The sequence below is a fragment of the Xyrauchen texanus genome, chromosome 47, assembly GCF_025860055.1.
Source record: "Xyrauchen texanus isolate HMW12.3.18 chromosome 47, RBS_HiC_50CHRs, whole genome shotgun sequence".
In the NCBI taxonomy this organism is placed as follows: Eukaryota; Metazoa; Chordata; class Actinopteri; order Cypriniformes; family Catostomidae; genus Xyrauchen; species Xyrauchen texanus.
Genome location: NC_068322.1, coordinates 5,485,610 through 5,503,658, shown reverse-complemented (window position 1 = coordinate 5,503,658; position 18,049 = coordinate 5,485,610). Strand labels below are relative to the sequence as shown.

The window sequence follows — 18,049 nt, the reverse complement described above, 5'->3', positions numbered from 1 at the left end:
TTTGTGCTTTTTGGGGATTCAAAGATTTAGACCCTGTTGACTTGCATTGTGAGTACCTATAGAGCTGTGGGGGGGGGGTTTGCATATCGTGGTGCCGTTTTATGGTCCGTTCTGCATAACGCGGTGGCTAATTTTTGCTTATCGCGGCCCATTTTGCGGTGTTTTGTGAAGTGTAAACTTCTCCCAATGGCCAGTCCACCCCTGATCAGCCCCAAAGTGCATGCGTGGTATGCCAGATTATCAGTCCAGCCCTACACACACTCACACCAATGACGGCAGAGCTGTCATGCAAGGCGCTAGCCTGCCATTGGGAGCAACTTGGGTTCAGTGTCTTGCCCAAGGACACTTCGGCATGTGGAGTCATGTGGGCTGAGAATAGAACCGCCAACCCTGCGATTAGTGGACAACCCCCCGCTCGACCACCTTAGCCACAGACAAATAATGAAAGTGAATAGTGACTTTGGTCTGTCAGGCTATGTTTTTGGTGTCCACATAGCGGCGTAGTTGCAGCATACTTAGCGGACAAGTCATTTTGACTACTTTATTCTTCTTTTATGGTGTTTTTTTACCTTTTCGGAGCTTGATAGCCTGGAATCACTATTCACTTTTATTATTTAGCAAAAAAGTGTGTAAAGAATTGTTTCCCTTTTGTCTTACACTGAAGATTTCATATGGGTTTTGAGCAACATTAGGGCGAGTAAATAATGACAAAATGTTCATTTTTTGGTGAACTATTCCTTTAATATTGAAAAATGAAACACTTAAAATGATCAAACCTCTTGAACTGTCCATGCAAATGATCCGAACGGTGTCTACGTGCAGGTATGGAGATATGCGTGTAATGATGGGATGTGAGATATTCAGCATGTGGCAAAATTTAGGTAAGAGATTCCCAAACATCCCCAAATTCTTTAGTGTCCCTTTGTCCCTTCACCCTTTCTTCAGTTAGCATTGATTCTTAGTCAAGTGAGAAATAAAAGCTTTGTCACGCAGGAGAGCACAAGTTAAATTTCATCCCAGCGATGATTGGTCCGTTCCTGGAGGTGACGTTGGTACCCCAACCTGACCTGAGGAATGTCATGATCCCGATATTTCATGACATGATGGACTGGGAACAGCGCAGAAGTGGCAACTTCAAACAGGTCACAGAGCGCCCCCTACTGCCCTTTTATAGGACATGCAGTTATCTGACTTTAGGTGCTTGTGATGTAAATTGATACATTTGATGTAATTATGATTGCTCATATTAGGTGGAGGCAAAACTTATTGACAAGCTGGACAGTCTTATGTCAGAGGGGAAAGGAGACGAGACATACAGAGAGCTCTTCAACAGCATGTGAGTGATGTAACTGAACCAATCAGAGTGCTGTATTTTAAATGTTTAATTTCATTGATAGATTAGCACAGAGAAATGAGACGGTAAGTGTTTCTGATAATCATATCTCATCCAAATGTGTGCTGACTGGTTGTGCTTACCTGAACTTATGGCGTGTGTGTGTGTGTGTGTGTGTGTGCTTTTTATGTCTTTATATGGCTGTATATATCTGTATATAGTTTTCCTAGTGTGGTGTTCCACTTAAAAGCCACATCCTCAACCAGTGGTGTAGATTCCAGCGGGATGGGGGAGGTGACCCCCAATGGAAACATGTGAATGCTTCAATGCTTCCAATATCCATTGGACTTTCTTTTCCTATGCTCAACTCAGTATAATTGTCATTGATGTTATTTCTATAGAAGTAAAGATAATTCAACTTATTCTACTGATTAAAATGATATAGAAGGCTTCTGATGTGACCCAGGTGATTAAGTTTCTCTCTATCCTTTCTGTTTTTCTGTACTAACTGCACTAACTGAGTGTGAGTGGCTGCTGTTGAAATTAATCTATTAATCTAAATTTGCTTTGTCGATGCTGTCCTGGACTAGAATTCCTCTGTTTGGTCCGTACCCTAGGTAAGATGCACTAATCACTGTTCTGCTGGTGTGATTGTGCATGTGGTAATGAGGTGGGAATCAGAATGACTCGTTCTCTTGTGTGTTTGTGTTTTCTTTAGTCTGTTGAAGAAGATTGAGAGAGAGACCTGGCGAGAGAGCGGAATATCACTCATCGCCACGGTTACACGACTTATGGAGAGACTGCTGGACTACAGGTGACGCTGAGCAGAAATGAACATGTATACAGAAGTGTTGGGGAAGCTACTTGGAAACTACCAAAGTAGATTATTATTTACACTAGTTAAACTACCATTTAAAAAAAAAAAAAAAAATGCTAAATGCATAAAATTCTATTTTAATGAACGGTCTTATTACATAATCATAGGTAAAATGTCAGAAATGGGAGCCGTATTTGGCATTAAACAGGAGCGCACAGATTATCACTAAATACTTTTTAGAAAGTAAACAAAGCAAAATAAAAAATAATGTTTGTTTAACTTGGAAATGAAAAATGTGCCATTGAAAGCAAATTCTTTATAATTCTTCAAAATTCTTTAAATGATGCAATTTACACTAAATACTTAACCTGTTGATACGCACCCCCTTTTTGAGCACAAACCATGGACATGACATACCTGAACTTAAATGGTTGCATTTACGGGACACTTTGGAGTATGGACACAGTTGTAGTATCTTTTGAAGAAGACACTTTGGCCTTTATATCCCAAGTTTCAGAATTAACATATGTTGTTATTATTTAAAGTTAGAGAAGCTGGAGTTTATAGTAATGGAAATATTTTGTGCTGAACATGTTTTTATAATCTAAAAAACAATAAAATAGTGCCAAAACAACCCAGAAATACAATGTTCTCAAAGCCACGAGTCTAAAGAAGTTCTGTTTCAAATTTTAAGATGATCTAAAAAAAAAAAAAGATTCTATAAAAAAAATAATGAGGTTCCTGCAGCTTTTTTTCTCTGTAAAATCGCTGGCGGTGTACAGAGTAAATTTAAGGCTCTGCCTTTCAAGAAGACACAAAATCTGAATGCACTGCTTAACTATTATGAATAAAACTATGCCGCTATTTAAAAAATAGACTTTTGGAGACTGGCTCATTTTGTTTATAAGAGTTTTACAACATGAATGCTGCTCAGATTGCAAAGTTTGTTGAAGAACGATGACGAAGGGTAATTCTTTCAGGCGAGATCTCATGTAAACAATGGAGAATATATCAATATTTCTCAACAAAAAGTGCTATTTGATGTTTTTCAATGAACGCTTGACATGGACGATTGACCCAAGTGTGTTGAACTGGATTCATCTGGCGATCGCATTTTCATAACAAATGTTTGACGTCCCGTTTTGATATTGCATGTTTTCATTTGTACTCCTGGCACAAATAAGTAAATTACTGTTTCTGGAGCTTTGCTATCTTGAAACAGAGATCAGATATCAATGTTGAACTCTTAGACCTTTGAAAAGATGTATCATTTGTTAACATTCATTACATTTATAGATAGTAAATTATATATTAAACGTAAGCAGAGTGACGTCACCACCGCATGTGGGGAAATGCATATCAACAGGTTAACACCAATACACAAAAAAATGACACTAAAAAAACCAACAAAAAGCTAATTTGTATAACTTGGAATTGAAAACAATGATTCAGTTACAGATCTTTACTAAATTATGAAATTTACATTAAATAATTCACAGTAATAAACCACAATTACACTAAATACTACTTAAAAATAAAACAATAACAATTTTTACTGTGAATTGAAAACTTCACTGAAAATAATGATTCAGTTGCAGTTCTACTAAATTATGCAATTTATACTAAATTCTTAACATGAACACACAAAAAAAACATTTTGTATGACGTAATTGAAAACAATGATTCATTGCAGTTCTTTACTCAATTATGCAATTTACTCAAATTAATTCACACTAATAACCTAAAATTATACTACTTAAAAACAACAATGTTTAAAAACAATGATTCAGTCAAAGTTAAAACATTGTTGTTTTTTTAAGTAGTATAATTTTAGTTTATTAGTGTGAATTAATTAGTTTAAATTGCATAATTTAGTAAAGAACTGTTCATGACTGAATCATTGTTTTTAATTAAGTTATCAATTCACAGTTATTTACTAAATACTTCACAATAACAAACAAAAATTATACTACTTAAAAAACTACTTTTTTGCTTGAATTTGAAAACAATGATTCGGTTGTAACTCTTTAATAAATGATGCCAATAATTCACACTAATACACAAAAATGTAAACTAAATACTAATAAAATAAAACTATATAAATTGGAATTGAAGACATGTCATTGAAAACAATGATTCCGTTGCATTTCTTTATTAAATGATGCAATGCCATTTGAAATTGATCATTTGGTCCCAATGCAATACAAAATGGGATGATTCGTGTACACAAATGCTACTAAAAGGGCAATTTACACCATATTTAGTAATTTATGAAAACAATACACCATGTTTTATATCCTAAAGAATTGTTTTGCCTAAGAATTGAATGCATCATACATTGGGTTAATCATTATAGTAATGTCAATCCCTTTAATGGGGGATTATTCAATCCCTTTATTGAGGCGTTGAATTATCACAGATGTCAGAATGCATCCAAAACCAACACATCCACACTTACACAGACTATAATATGACTGATATCTTTCAGGGACTGTATGAAAATGGGAGAAGTGGACGGAAAGAAGATTGGCTGTACAGTCAGTCTGCTGGTAAGATTTACCATTCTTATTTTCTCACACTCTAGATTAGATGGTTTTTGAATGGAATGAGCAGTGCTTAACTCAAGACTAGTGTTAACAAGGGAAGTTATTTAGTTGCTTTAATTCACAAGGGAAACAAGTAGGCAACACTAAAGCCTTTTCAAAGCTGAAGGTTGGCTTTTGGACTTTACTCTACACTTCATTTTCTCACTCCACTCACTCATTCTCTCTCTTATTTTTTGTCTTTTTTCTGCAGAACTTTTACAAAACAGAGCTGAATAAAGAGGAAATGTACATCCGGTACATTCACAAGCTGTATGACCTGCACCTGAAAGCTCAGAATTACACAGGTATTCATGTATGGCATGGACTGATGCTTTCTTAAAGATATAGTTCACACAAAAATGAACATTTTCGCTTCATTTTGTCACCCTTATGCCATCATAGATGTGTACGACTGCTTTGACAGAACACATACAAAGATTTTTAGAAGAATATCTCAGCTCTGTATATCCATACAATGCATGTAAATGTGATCAGAACTTTGAAGCTCCAAAAAGCACATAAAGGCAGCATAAAAGTAATAAATAAAAAAATCCAGTGATTTAATCCATATCTTGTTGCATGTTTTTTCTTCCTTGTTTGTGTTTGTGTGTGTCTTTAGAGGCCTCATACACACTTCTACTCTATGATGAGCTGTTGGAGTGGTCCGAGAGACCCCTGAGGGAGTTTCTGAGTTATCCCATGCAGAGCGAGTGGCAGAGGAAAGAAAACCTGCACCTCACCATCATTCAGAACTTTGACCGTGGAAAGGTCTAAATTCCTGTCGCCTTTATACTCTCTCTGTTTGTCTGCCTCCCTCTCTCTCTCTCTTCTGGGTCATTGTCAGGGAACAGTAACATTTATGCTAATGCCTTGCTTAATAAAATCTTATTAGCATTTAATTTGAATGATGTTCCTAAGCATTTAAGAAAAGATTTCAGAAACCTTTTCTGTTTGATATATATGGTCAGATAATCGTATATTTCTTGCTTATATGCTTATATTGCTATGAAAAAATATATTGTTTTATTTTAAAAGGACTTATAACTCCTTTTAATCTGACACTAAACAGTGACTGATCTATCAAATAATGTAAGTAAGTTCAGCATCCTGATAAATCTTTCAGAAGCAAATCATAGAGACACACGTAGCACACAAATAATACAGTTTCCTGAGAAGGACCCTTACTAGACCATACACACACACACACACACACACACACACACACACACATACATACATAAAGTGTGTTGAAAAAGTATTCAGCCCCCAGTGCGGTTAGATTCCAAATTTAGAATAAAAGTATAACTTTTTTCCCAGCTGCAACATAGTATTGTGTATTATTACAAATAAAAAATTCTCAAAACATAAACTTAAACTTTGAGAATAAAAACATATTCATACCTTTCATAATTACTAGAGTAACCTTGCTCGGGTCCAACATATTGTCTTATAAACACATCCAATTTGTTGCTATAGTCCCCAAATTAGGGAATCAGCTGCTTTGTATTACTTCATGAGCAGAAATACCTTCCCTCTCTATAAAATCTAATTGTATTGTTAGATTTTCCTTTGAACAATCAGAAATGAAGACAAAGAGCATTCAAAACTAGTGAGGGATATAACTGTGAAGAAGCATAAATCTGGCGGAGGATACAAGGCCATTTCAAAGGCCATGAATATACCTCGGAGCTCAGTGAAGTCCATTATACAGAAGTGGAAGAAATATGGAACTACATCCACTCTGCCAAGGGTAGAGCAACACTTGAGTGGCTTAAAATGAAGAAAATGTATGTTCTTTAGTGGCCCAGTTAGAGTCCTGACCTTTATCCTATTGAACAACTGGAGAGACCTCAAAATTGCTGTCCATCGCTGATCCCCAACTTGTTACAGCTTGAGCAATTTTGCATAGAGGAATGGGCTAATATTTCTCCATCACGTTGTGCAACGTTAATATAGACTTATCCTAAAAGAGTGATGCTGTAGTAGCTCCATCCATCCATCCATCCATCCATCCAATAGTTTATAACACTGCTGTCTCTAACTAACAGGTACTTTATTGTTTTGATGGTACTCTAGAGCCTCCTACTGGTAAGTAATTGAACTGCATGTGCATTAAATGACTGTCATTCCCTATCTAATGTATGTCCACAGTGTTGGGAAAATGGCATCATTCTGTGCAGAGAGCTGGCTGACCAGTATGAATCCTACTATGATTACAGAAACCTCAGCAAAATGAGGGTGAGTTGCCTGTTGTTTAATGTTATTAAGACAGGAATACATGTTTTATGCCTAATGACAGTTCTTGACATGTTTTATTATAATGTCTGCGCTTAAAGGGGTCCTATAATGAAAACAGGATCTTACTCTTTTAATATATGATAATGTAATGTGCTGTAAACATACAAACACAAGCATGATCACATTAAAATATGACCAACCTATTCAGTAATCAGCAACTTGGCAGCGGTGTTATTACTTGTTTCATATGCTAAGATATTAGCCAATAATAACAGGTTATTTGAATATAGAAGTGAAGGCTTTATGGACTAGTAGCTTAAAAACAGCCTTTTTTTAAGGGTCAGAGAGAGGTTTGAAAATGGTTACACAAAACAAGTTTTAGGTGCAAAGAAATAAAATATAAATTGTACAATAAAGAGTAACATGGCCCTTTTAACTGATGATATACATGTATGTATATGTGTGTGTGTGTATGTATGTGTGTATATATATATATATATATATGGCTGTAAAATAGCTGACTGTATGACTGTACAGATGATGGAAGCCTCATTTTACGATAAAATAATGGACCAGCAGCGTCTGGAACCCGAGTTCTTCAGAGTGGGCTTCTATGGCAAGAAGTTCCCCTTCTTTTTACGGGTAAGCGTCACCCTGACATCCTGACACAGCTTGAGTGGGTAAAAACAATCAAACAAAAAAGCTCTGTTGTGTACATGCCAATGTCAATAACTCTCAAATCCACTTGGTGTCAGTATTAACCAGAATGTCTGTGCTTGTGCGTGATCCACAGAATAAGGAGTTTGTGTGTCGTGGTCATGACTATGAGCGGCTGGAGGCGTTCCAGCAACGCATGCTCAATGAGTTCCCACATGCCATCGCAATGCAACACGCCAACCAGCCCGACCAGACCATCTACCAGGCTGAAGCCCAGTGTATCCTTCAACATCCTCCTCTTTCTCTCTTTGTTTACTAGTAATATTTATTCATGTTATATTAGCTGCAAGGCAACTGTACAGTACTCTAAGAAGACTGTCAACCAACTACATTTAAAAAAAATATATTTGCTTGTAGACTTAGTCGTTGGCCTATGTGGCCTAGATACATTTTGATAGGCCTTGCTAACGCCGCTATCCTAATCCACAACACAGCCAAAGTTAGTACGAGTCTTTCAGGATGGGCACAAGGCCAGACTCGCCCACTATAAATACACATCCATGCGCTGGCTTTAAATCGATCCTCTGCCTCTCAGAACCCATCCCGGGCTCTGAGACGGCGGGTCGCAGGAGAGCGTTTGCTCAGTTGATGGGATGTGTGCCTGGAGGCCAGCCGCTCTGTGAATATGTGACATTCACTTCAGCACAATTAAAGCAGACAGCGGCAGTCAAACTGCATGAGCAAAGCGTTTTGTTATCTGAGCTGGCGATTAATCACGACGCTTTCTGGATGTCTGCCCTGCTCCATTCATATCTATGTGCTGATGAGACCTTACGTCTGTAAGGCACAAGATGTTGGGTATTTAAACATTTGCTCAGGATGATTTCCGACTGTACTCGCTGCATTTGGAGTGGGTGTCGGGCTGTACATTTTGCATTTATGCACTTAAACAAAAGCTTTTTTCCGAAGCGTCTTACAAAACATTAAATCCCAGAAATCGAACGCATGACCTTTTGCAAGTGCCATGCTCCAACTGTTTTGCTACAGGAATTTGATTCAAATTATGACAAAAATCATAATGGGCCTATTTCACATTTCCAGGTTTGGAACTATTTATGTGAAGCAATGCATTGCATATTGATTATATAGGTTACATATTTAAACGGGCTGAAAATGAATGTTTGTGCATAGCTGATAGCATGTTTTGTGCATGCTCCTTGACCTCACATCTAGACCTGCAGATCTACGCTGTCACACCAATCCCAGACAGCCAGGACGTCCTGCAGCGAGATGGCGTCACGGACAACATCAAGAGCTTCTATAAAGTCAACAACATCTGGAGGTTCCGCTATGACAGGCCATTTCACAAGGGCACCAAAGACAAGGAGAATGAGTTTAAGGTGAGATAGTGTACTCTTAAAGGGGTAACGCTTTAAAATAAGGTTCCATTTGTTAACATTATTTAGCAAGATCTAACAATAAACAATACTAAATTGGGATAATGTAAATGTCAACATATACTAACACATAAATCAAAAGTTGCATATGGTAACATTTGTACACGCACTGAGTCGGATCTTTAAAGGGGTCATGACATGAGAAACCAAATTTGCCTTGATCTCTTGGTATATAAGAGGTCTTTGTATCATTAACACGTCCTGCAAGTTTAATATTTTAAGACGTCCTCCCCATTCTAAACGAATCATTTATTTAATCAAGCTCAAAATACAGCTCGTTCTGGATTCATGGTTAGAAGTGACGTGACGGTTAGAAGTGACGTACCAGCGTTTGCATATGACCGCCTCCAGCACAAGATAACTACGCTCATTTCGTATCGCCGTGCGCCTCACAAGTGTTCAGTCGATGGACAGCGAGCTCTGACAGAGACTACTTGTGCACAGGAAAATTACGATGCCACACAGATGTGCTGTTCCTGGCTGTGGTCAAACAAAACCTCTGAATAAGCTGCCGAAAGATCCAGATGTCAGGGAAAAATGGATGCAGTTTATTTTTTGCGGACGTCCCAGTCACGGCAGTGTTAACTTAAGCGTTTGTTCTGTACATTTTAAGAATGACTGTTTTGAGAACAAATCTCAATATGATGCTGGCTTTGCCAGAAAACTGTTGCTCAAAGATAAGTCCGTGCCGTCTATTCTGGGAACAACGACGACGCAAACTGTAAGTAATCTATTTTAAACTTTAAACTACTTTTTAAAGCGCAATTTCATTCATTATGAATAATCACAGTGTTTTTACTTAGTTTACTTGCATATTGTTCTGGCTGGAGGCGTCAATAATTGATACATAGGCACTGACGTTAGCCAATCATAACAGTGGGCGTTAACACTGAAGTCTTAAATGGAAAACGCCCCCAAAACAGACTGTTTGAATCAGAGGATGAGAAACAGGGTGGGAAAAGGTCATAAATCACTAGATTTTAAAAGTTTTTCTTAAAAAAAAAATATTAATACTATAATTGCACCTAAGGGAACATAATAATACAATAAAAAAACCCATGTCATGACCCCTTTAAAATAAATCAATTGATCCAGTTCTCAAAATTGGTCTGAATGACTCATTCACGAATTCAGCTTTATCATTCACATGGATTTTTAGTGAATAATGACTCGAATTTTGGTCTGCTTCTCACATAAACATGTGACTTCAGAAGGCTTGAAATACAGTGCACACATCTTATGGACCATGTTTATAGTACTTTAATTTTTTTTTTTTTTTTTTTGGAGATTGATAACCCCAGTCCCCATTTACTTTATATGAAAAAGAGTAGTCAGTATATTTGTGAAAAAAATGGCATTTGTGCTCTACAGAAGAAAAAAAGAAAGTCAGACAGGCTTGGAAAAACATGAGGATAATTTTTGGGTGAACTATTCCTTTTAACCACTTTGTCTTTTTTTTTTTTATTTTGTTCTTTTCATGTAGTTTCATGTTGTTTTGCACTTTCCGCTCTCTAGCATTTTTCTCTTCCTCTTCTCTCTTGTGTATTCATTCCTTTACTCCAAGTGTCTGGTGTCTCGTGTGTGTGTGTGTAGAGTTCAGGTGTACTCTCATATGCTGCATTATTCACTCGCTCAGCCCACAGAGGCTAATTAAAATTTTAGGGGCTGAGGGAACGGCTCGTTCCAAATATCATTCTCTCTTTCCCCTTATCACGCAATATATCCTTCCCAGACAATCACAGCCATGCAGTGGATCCGATCCACCGCAGGGGCTAGATTTCCCCTGTTTTTTCAGTGGTTACCGCATTTTAAATAAACTGTTTAGCCTTCCAGATATTACATTTTCTGAGACACTGGGGGTCCTCACCACCTCAGGCCACTTACCGCCCAGTAATAATGTCTGAAAATCTCATTTACAGGTAAATTTCGTCTGAGACGGAATCCAGATTATAAGATTATATTGGGCTGCGGTGGTTTTGTATATCATAATCAGTGTCTGAAGTTCTTGCCGAGCTTCCTCTATCTGCGCATTAGACATGCACCAGTGTAGTGTATGGGAAATGAATTTATGAATGTGAAATTTAATATGTGGAATACTGTGACTTCATAAGCGAAGTCTGTTCCGGAGAATGAGGTGTTTAAACTGTAAATTCAATGCATTATGTTATGTATTATATATGCTGTAGGAGAAAAAGTCACTTGTTCATTGGAATATGTAGTAGATATTTTACCTTATGGGGATTGTTGAGGTTGCTTCTGACAGTTTGAACTCTGACTTGTATAAATTAGTTTTTTTTTCTTTTCCCCAGAGCCTGTGGGTTGAAAGGACTACGCTAATGCTCGTTCAAAGTCTACCCGGCATCTCACGGTGGTTTGAAGTGGAGAGGAGAGAGCTGGTAAGGAGTGGACATCTTCAATAAAAAAAAACAGAATTAGACCTTTACAATACTTTTACTAATATATTTACATTTACATGCATTTGGTGGACACTTTTTTCCAAAGCGACCTGCTGTGTTTTCAAAACAACATTTTATTGGTTGAATTTTTCCCTGGGAATCGAAACCATGACCTTGGCGTTGCTAGTTTCATGCTCTACCAGACGCAAATGTTTGTAACAGAGTGCGACAGTGCCCTGCCTATTTTTTTAATAGCTGTCTTGGCTCAGGAAATGTTTTTGCCATATATTTTTCTATAGGGATTTCATAAAATCCTTCATAAGAGTTCTAACCCCTGAACCAAACTGAGGTAAATCACAACATTACAAACTTTAAGTTAAAGGAAAAAAAGCATTCGAAAATTAGACAAAAAGACAAAGGGATAAGACTTTACACTTGACATCTTTGAGGAAATGAACTACAATCCCACTAAGCATTGTGAATGTCGTAAGCAAATTAAAAACTATGGAAAAATATAATTATTCATGTTAAGTTGTTGATTAGCATTTATAAGTATTATTTTGTACAAATTAATCATATGTATGTATGTATGTATGTGTGTGTGTGTGTGTGTGTGTATATATATATATATTATACATAATGTGTAATATATATGTGTGTATGTACAATTAGTTTCAAGGGATATTTGACCCAAAAAGGAAAATTCCCTCATTATTATTCACCCTCATGGTATCAGGTGTGTATGACTTGCTTACTTCACCAAAACACATTTTAAGAAAAATATCTTAGTTCAGTAGGTCCTTAAAATGCAAGTGAATGGAGAAGCACCAAAAATATCAGTCAGCATTAACATTATCAGTATGACTAAATTGTTTAAATTAATGTCTTGTAAAGCAGTATGATCACTTTTTGTGAAAAAATATCAATATTTAAGTACTTTTAACTATAAACCAACGCTTCTGGTAAGCTTCATGAGAGGGTGGAGTTGAAGTGGTATCTCGTGTGACGTATTCACGTTGCCATGATACAGACGTAATCTCACATTCTCCACTTGGTTGAGACATCCAGGATGAGCACAGAAATGCACCATTGTGAATAAAGAAATGGATAAATACAGATCTAAACCAAAACAAACCAAGCTACTGTACAGCATTCCTCCTTCTCACTTGTAAACAGCCCTGCTCTTCCAGATGTGACGCACGCGTGTTCTTGCATGTTTCAAATGCCAGTGTGATTACGTCACACGTGCATACTGCTGCAGAACGGAAGAATGGTTTAGATTTTCAAAAAAGTATTTAAATATTTATCTTTTTCACACCAAAGGTGATCGTATCGCTTTTTGAGACATAAATTTAACCGCTAGTTCTTATTGAAGTTTATGCTGACTGTCTGTTATTTTGGAGCTTCAGAAGAGAAATCTCCATTCACTTGAATTTTAAGGATTTTTCTTCAAGTGTGTTAGCTGTTAAAATATGAATAATCTAACAAATTCCAAAAAAACTTGGTCCGCTAGATTCTCTTCAAACTTTTCCATGAAAGTAGAAAGACCTGCTGTAGCGCCCCTTGTGGTCGTGCTGAAAATGCAACGCATACTTGCGTTATGTTACTAGTTGTGTTCTGAAACATTTCAGAAAACAACAGCAGATGAAATTGAGTTTATGTAGCTTTAAACGCTTGCACTCATGTTCTTGCATAGAGTACATTTCTGGCCAAACTCCCATCTCCCGTCTACAAATGACATTACTCAAAGAGGGAAGTTTTTGCGCCAATGTTTTTTGGTTTGTTGGTAAACAACACTGATTGTACCCTAGGTGGAGGTGAGTCCATTGGAGAACGCCATCGAGGTGATCGAAAACAAGAACCTGCAGTTACGGACCTTGATCACGCAGTGTCAAACGCGACAGATGCAGAACATCAACCCGCTGACTATGTGTCTTAATGGAGTCATCGACGCCGCCGTCAACGGAGGTCTCGCTCGCTATCAGGAGGTTAATCCATAAATGTTTTTTTTTTTCAATGTAAAGAATATTTGCTTCAATTTAAGCAGCCCAATTTTTCATGGACAGTCATATATGTGTCGTCTGTGTCTGTGTCTGCCTTTGAGAGTGTCAGAAAGCAGTCGTAGTGTGCATCAAAAGGTCCATAGGCGCTCGCCGTCAAAAGAGTATACTTCAATAGGCTAGACCGCTCGACCAAGCGAGATATGTAATGGAACGCGGAACAAAGTATACCCCAGCCTTGACATAGTATAATGCCAATCCAGAGATGTGTCTATATACTAAATACACCCCTGTCCTCATTGAAACCAGTTCACTTCATGTTTTGCTGCATGATTTGGTTCGTAGGCACACACGATTTTAATGTGAAGGTTTTCCCACCCCCCTCAACACCGATTCTGTAAGTGAATAGCTGACCATAACATACATACTGTATGTACTCATTCCCTTGTCTGCAGATAAACCAAAGAAACAGAATTAAAGGAAGGTACATCCCCACTTGTAAGCTCTGGGAAAATCTGTAGCATCTCAAATAAGTCATATTCTCCTTGTGTGAATACAGCAGTCCTTTCCAGATTGTGTGAACCCTTGTTGCATAGCAACCTAGCTTTAGTGTCACTGCAGTATTTACCTTGATATTCTCAGGAAGAAGGTATCAACAGGAACCCAATACAACATATGTGTTTTTGTGTGTTCCAGAATGTCCATTTGTGTTTCTTAAAGGGATAGTTCACTCTCAAATGAAAATTCTGACATGTGCTCAACCTCTTTTTGTTCCAAACCCTGTATGACATTCATAAGGGTGAATAAATAATGACAGAATTTGCATCTTGGAATGAATTCGTCCTTAAAAATTCTCCTCTTGTAATTCGTTCAAATAAGGCCCTCCGTTAAAATTCCTCAGGCGCGAGTCTAGGATGATCTACGGATAATGTATTTGGACTTGTGGACATGACAGCATTGCCAATTAGTTGTGTATTGAATGTTTCAGCTGTTGCTGTTAACATTTCATTTACTTTCAGCCCTAAAGGAAATTTCTCATATATCTCTCTCATTTGCAAGCCTCTTCATTTTAATTGGCTCACCCTAACGATTTTTTAACTTCCATGACAGCTACGTCTTCTCACGAAGTTCAGAGAGAAATTAGTGTTAGTAAGGCCGTGGTGTTTTTATTGCGTACCTTAAGCAATCACAAAAATGTTTCTCAAATAGCAGATGTGTTCATTGTGACCGAGTCAGCAGGTACGCCTGCAATTGTTTTCAAATGCATTGTGTTGGAACTTCATGTTCTGCAGGCATAGCAAGCAGCTGCAATTAATTTTGGCATCTGCCTGCAGCATTTGGCGGGTGTTAAGGCCAAATGTCAGATATGGGCCAGTGAATAAATCTGCATGGGAAAATCTTTGAAGTCTGAGAGTCTTGGCTCTCCCACTGTCTCTTTGGAGATACCAGCCTATCTTCCTTGAAAGAGATTGGAGGCAGAAACACAGTCTGTTCTCTCTCTTGCTCCACTTTTTCCTAAGAAGATCAAAAAAGATCTTCCATTTTTGTACCTTATGGATCATATAAATGAGAAGGACATGTTTGGTTGAAGTGCTGCATTCACGTTTAATAGATAAACAAGGATTTAAAGGGATAGCTCTGCCAAGAATACTGTCTAATGTTGTTTCAAACCCATATAACTTTCTCACTTCTGTGGAACACAAAAGGGGGAAATGTTGAAGAATGTACTAGCTACTCACTTCCGTAAAAAAAGCATCATAAAAGTGACTTGTGGGCTATATTCCAAGTCTTCTGAAGCCACACGAAGGCTTTTTTGAGGATCAGACCAACATTTAAGTCATTGTACCTAACATGAGTCCCTATTTATTTTCATTAAATGGAAAAGAGTAGCAAGTATTTCTGCTTGTATGTTCCACGCAAGGAAGAAACTAATTGGAGTTTGGTGGCGAGACATTTTTTGAGTAAACTATCTCTTTAATCAAGATTATTATATATTGATTCATCTGTGAAATGTTTCCTGACGGTGTCTGCTACATAAACTCCAAGGTAATTGTAAGTTGCACTATGCTTTTAAATGTGTGGAGAATGGAGACACACAATGTATTGTATTTAAAGAGTATAAGATTGTGTTTTTCTTGCATTTCTGGCAGGCGTTCTTTGTGAAGGACTACATCATGAATCACCCAGAAGACGGTGACAAGATCGGCCGTCTCAGAGAGCTCATGTTTGAACAGGTCTGTCTCAAGAAACCAAATGGAATCTTTCCCAAGTTTAAAGGGATAGTTCAGCAAAAAATATAAATACTGTCATCATTTACTCACCCTCATTTAGGGCTGGCGATAAAACTATATCAATATTTATTGCAAAAATAAGTTTTTTGTAATTTGTGGTGTTTAGCCTATGTTCTACATTTAGACGATTGAATCAAGTTTATGTCGCTAAAAACAATAGTACCGCCATTATATAGTTATACACACAACTAGCTATCTGAATCACAGTAAGTCTCAGCTGTTTAGTAAGTATTAGCTGGCTAGCGGCTACATAGCCCGGCTGTCATGGAAACCAGTTATGAGGCTAGGAAGCCACTAGCTAGCAGCTAGCTATCCAGCTAATATGATATCATTGTGGATTGAACAAGACAGCACTGACAATGCAATACAGCTATTGACTGAGCACAACAACATTATTGATATTGAATTATATGAAAAAAGATTGCGGTAATATTTTTGGCCATATTGCCCAGTCCTACCCTTACTTTGTTGTTTCAAACCCGTATTACTTTCTTCTGTGGAACACAAAAGGAGATGTTTACCAGATTATTATCCCCAGTCACTATTCAATTTCTTTGGGGGGGGTTTTTCTCCATAAAATGCAAGTGAAAGGCGAAAGAAGGCGGTCATTCTGCCTAATGTCTCCTTTTGTGTTGCAAATAAGAAAAAAATCAAATGTATCATGAGGGCGAGTAAATGATGACTGCATTTAAATTTTTGGATGAACCATCCCTTTAATAAACATTCCTTTATTTCTAAAATGTTTCATGATGCTGTATAATTTACGACTGATTCTCTACTAACGTTTGGAATTGAGTCGTAATGATGTAAAGAAGCTTGACTTCTGTAGTTCTCACTTCTTCCCTTCATACCCTTGCTGCTTAGTAACCAGGACCTCTCCAGAGCCAAACATGTGATGCTGTTGTCTAGACAGTAACCAAGGATATAAGCCAGTTACAAGCATGAAAGTGAACTTTTAAAGACTGAAGGGAGAAAATATTTTGCTGATCGTTCAGTTATGAAGCAAAAAACAACACAAAATCAAAATCAACCCTGCTTACTTTCTTTACAAAGGCTTATTGTACACAATTTGTCCGAACAGTTTGTTTTTGATATCTCTGGTCTGTTTTTGATATTTTCTGTTCTGCTGATGTCACCAATGCCATGTGGGCAGTGAAAAATCGAATTAGCCAATAAAACCATAGCCTGCTTTTTGCGATCCAATCAAATCGCCACAGATGAAATGAAGGCCTGCCTACTGAATATTCTTTTCCTTCACTTAAGCAAGTTAAATGCTTGTTGTTTATTCTGTAAATCAAGCTGTTAATATTGTTTAACGTTGCTCCTTTAGGCTCACATATTGGAGTTTGGTTTGGCTGTGCATGAGAAATTTGTACCTCAGGACATGAGGCCCCTGCATAAGAAACTGGTGGATCAGTTTCACCTAATGAAATCAAGCCTTGGCATACAGGTAAATATCCAGACTGCTAGGGTCGCTTAGAACTAAACAGTGTCTTCCTAAGCCACTCTTTATGCGCTCATCTGTTTCTCTTTTTCGTGTTCTGAAGGAGTTTCCGACTTCTGTGCGGGCCAGCCCGATCCACTTCACCAACGGAAGTCCTCGTACTGGCAGGAACTCAGCGCCCAACATCATGAGTCCAGAGGGAGGTGCGCGTGTGGTGGCGCGACACAGGTGAGAGACACTTTCAGGCCTTTCGGTCTGATCTCAGCCAATCAGGTGGAGGTAAACAGGAACAGTCACAACAAAGACAAAAGTATCCAATAGCTCAGAATACATAAGTGCATGCGTTTAATATGTCACCAAACTATTTTTAGCCAAAGGTGTAAGCATTTTCCTACTTCAAAGCTATGTTTGCAACAAACTCTAGCTCTGTTCCAAAACTTAGTGCGCTGCCTACCTAGGCAACATTTTGAGGCATCTTCAACTCATGCCTGATGCAAGGCTGTTTCTGAAGGCATTGTGACAGACTCTATCTATCTATCTATCTATCTATCTATCTATCTATCTATCTATCTATCTATCTATCTATCTATCTATCTATCTATCTATCTATCTATCTATCTATCAATAAATATATATATACAGTGAGGAAAATAAGTATTTGAACACCCTGCTATTTTGCAAGTTCTCCCACTTAGAAAACATGGAGGGGTCTGAAATTGTCATCGTAGGTGCATGTCCACTGTGAGAGACATAATCTAAAAAAAATATCCAGAAATCACAATGTATGATTTTTTAACTATTTATTTGTATGATACAGCTGCAAATAAGTAT

General features: G+C 37.6%; 1 protein-coding gene across 1 annotated transcript in view; it reads left to right on the top strand.

Moving 5' to 3' along the window:
- LOC127639067 (dedicator of cytokinesis protein 4-like) overlaps positions 1-18,049 on the top strand; it is a 130,041-nt gene that overhangs the window by 96,849 nt on the left and 15,143 nt on the right. Inside the window, exons 30-45 of the mRNA XM_052120906.1 lie at positions 823-881; positions 994-1,142; positions 1,251-1,336; positions 2,052-2,147; positions 4,639-4,699; positions 4,947-5,040; positions 5,355-5,503; positions 6,887-6,973; positions 7,511-7,615; positions 7,767-7,908; positions 8,864-9,030; positions 11,397-11,483; positions 13,295-13,471; positions 15,634-15,717; positions 17,105-17,224; positions 17,322-17,446. Of these exons, the coding sequence (XP_051976866.1) occupies positions 823-881; positions 994-1,142; positions 1,251-1,336; positions 2,052-2,147; positions 4,639-4,699; positions 4,947-5,040; positions 5,355-5,503; positions 6,887-6,973; positions 7,511-7,615; positions 7,767-7,908; positions 8,864-9,030; positions 11,397-11,483; positions 13,295-13,471; positions 15,634-15,717; positions 17,105-17,224; positions 17,322-17,446 (1,788 nt within the window). The remainder of the gene's footprint in view (positions 1-822; positions 882-993; positions 1,143-1,250; positions 1,337-2,051; positions 2,148-4,638; positions 4,700-4,946; positions 5,041-5,354; positions 5,504-6,886; positions 6,974-7,510; positions 7,616-7,766; positions 7,909-8,863; positions 9,031-11,396; positions 11,484-13,294; positions 13,472-15,633; positions 15,718-17,104; positions 17,225-17,321; positions 17,447-18,049) is intronic.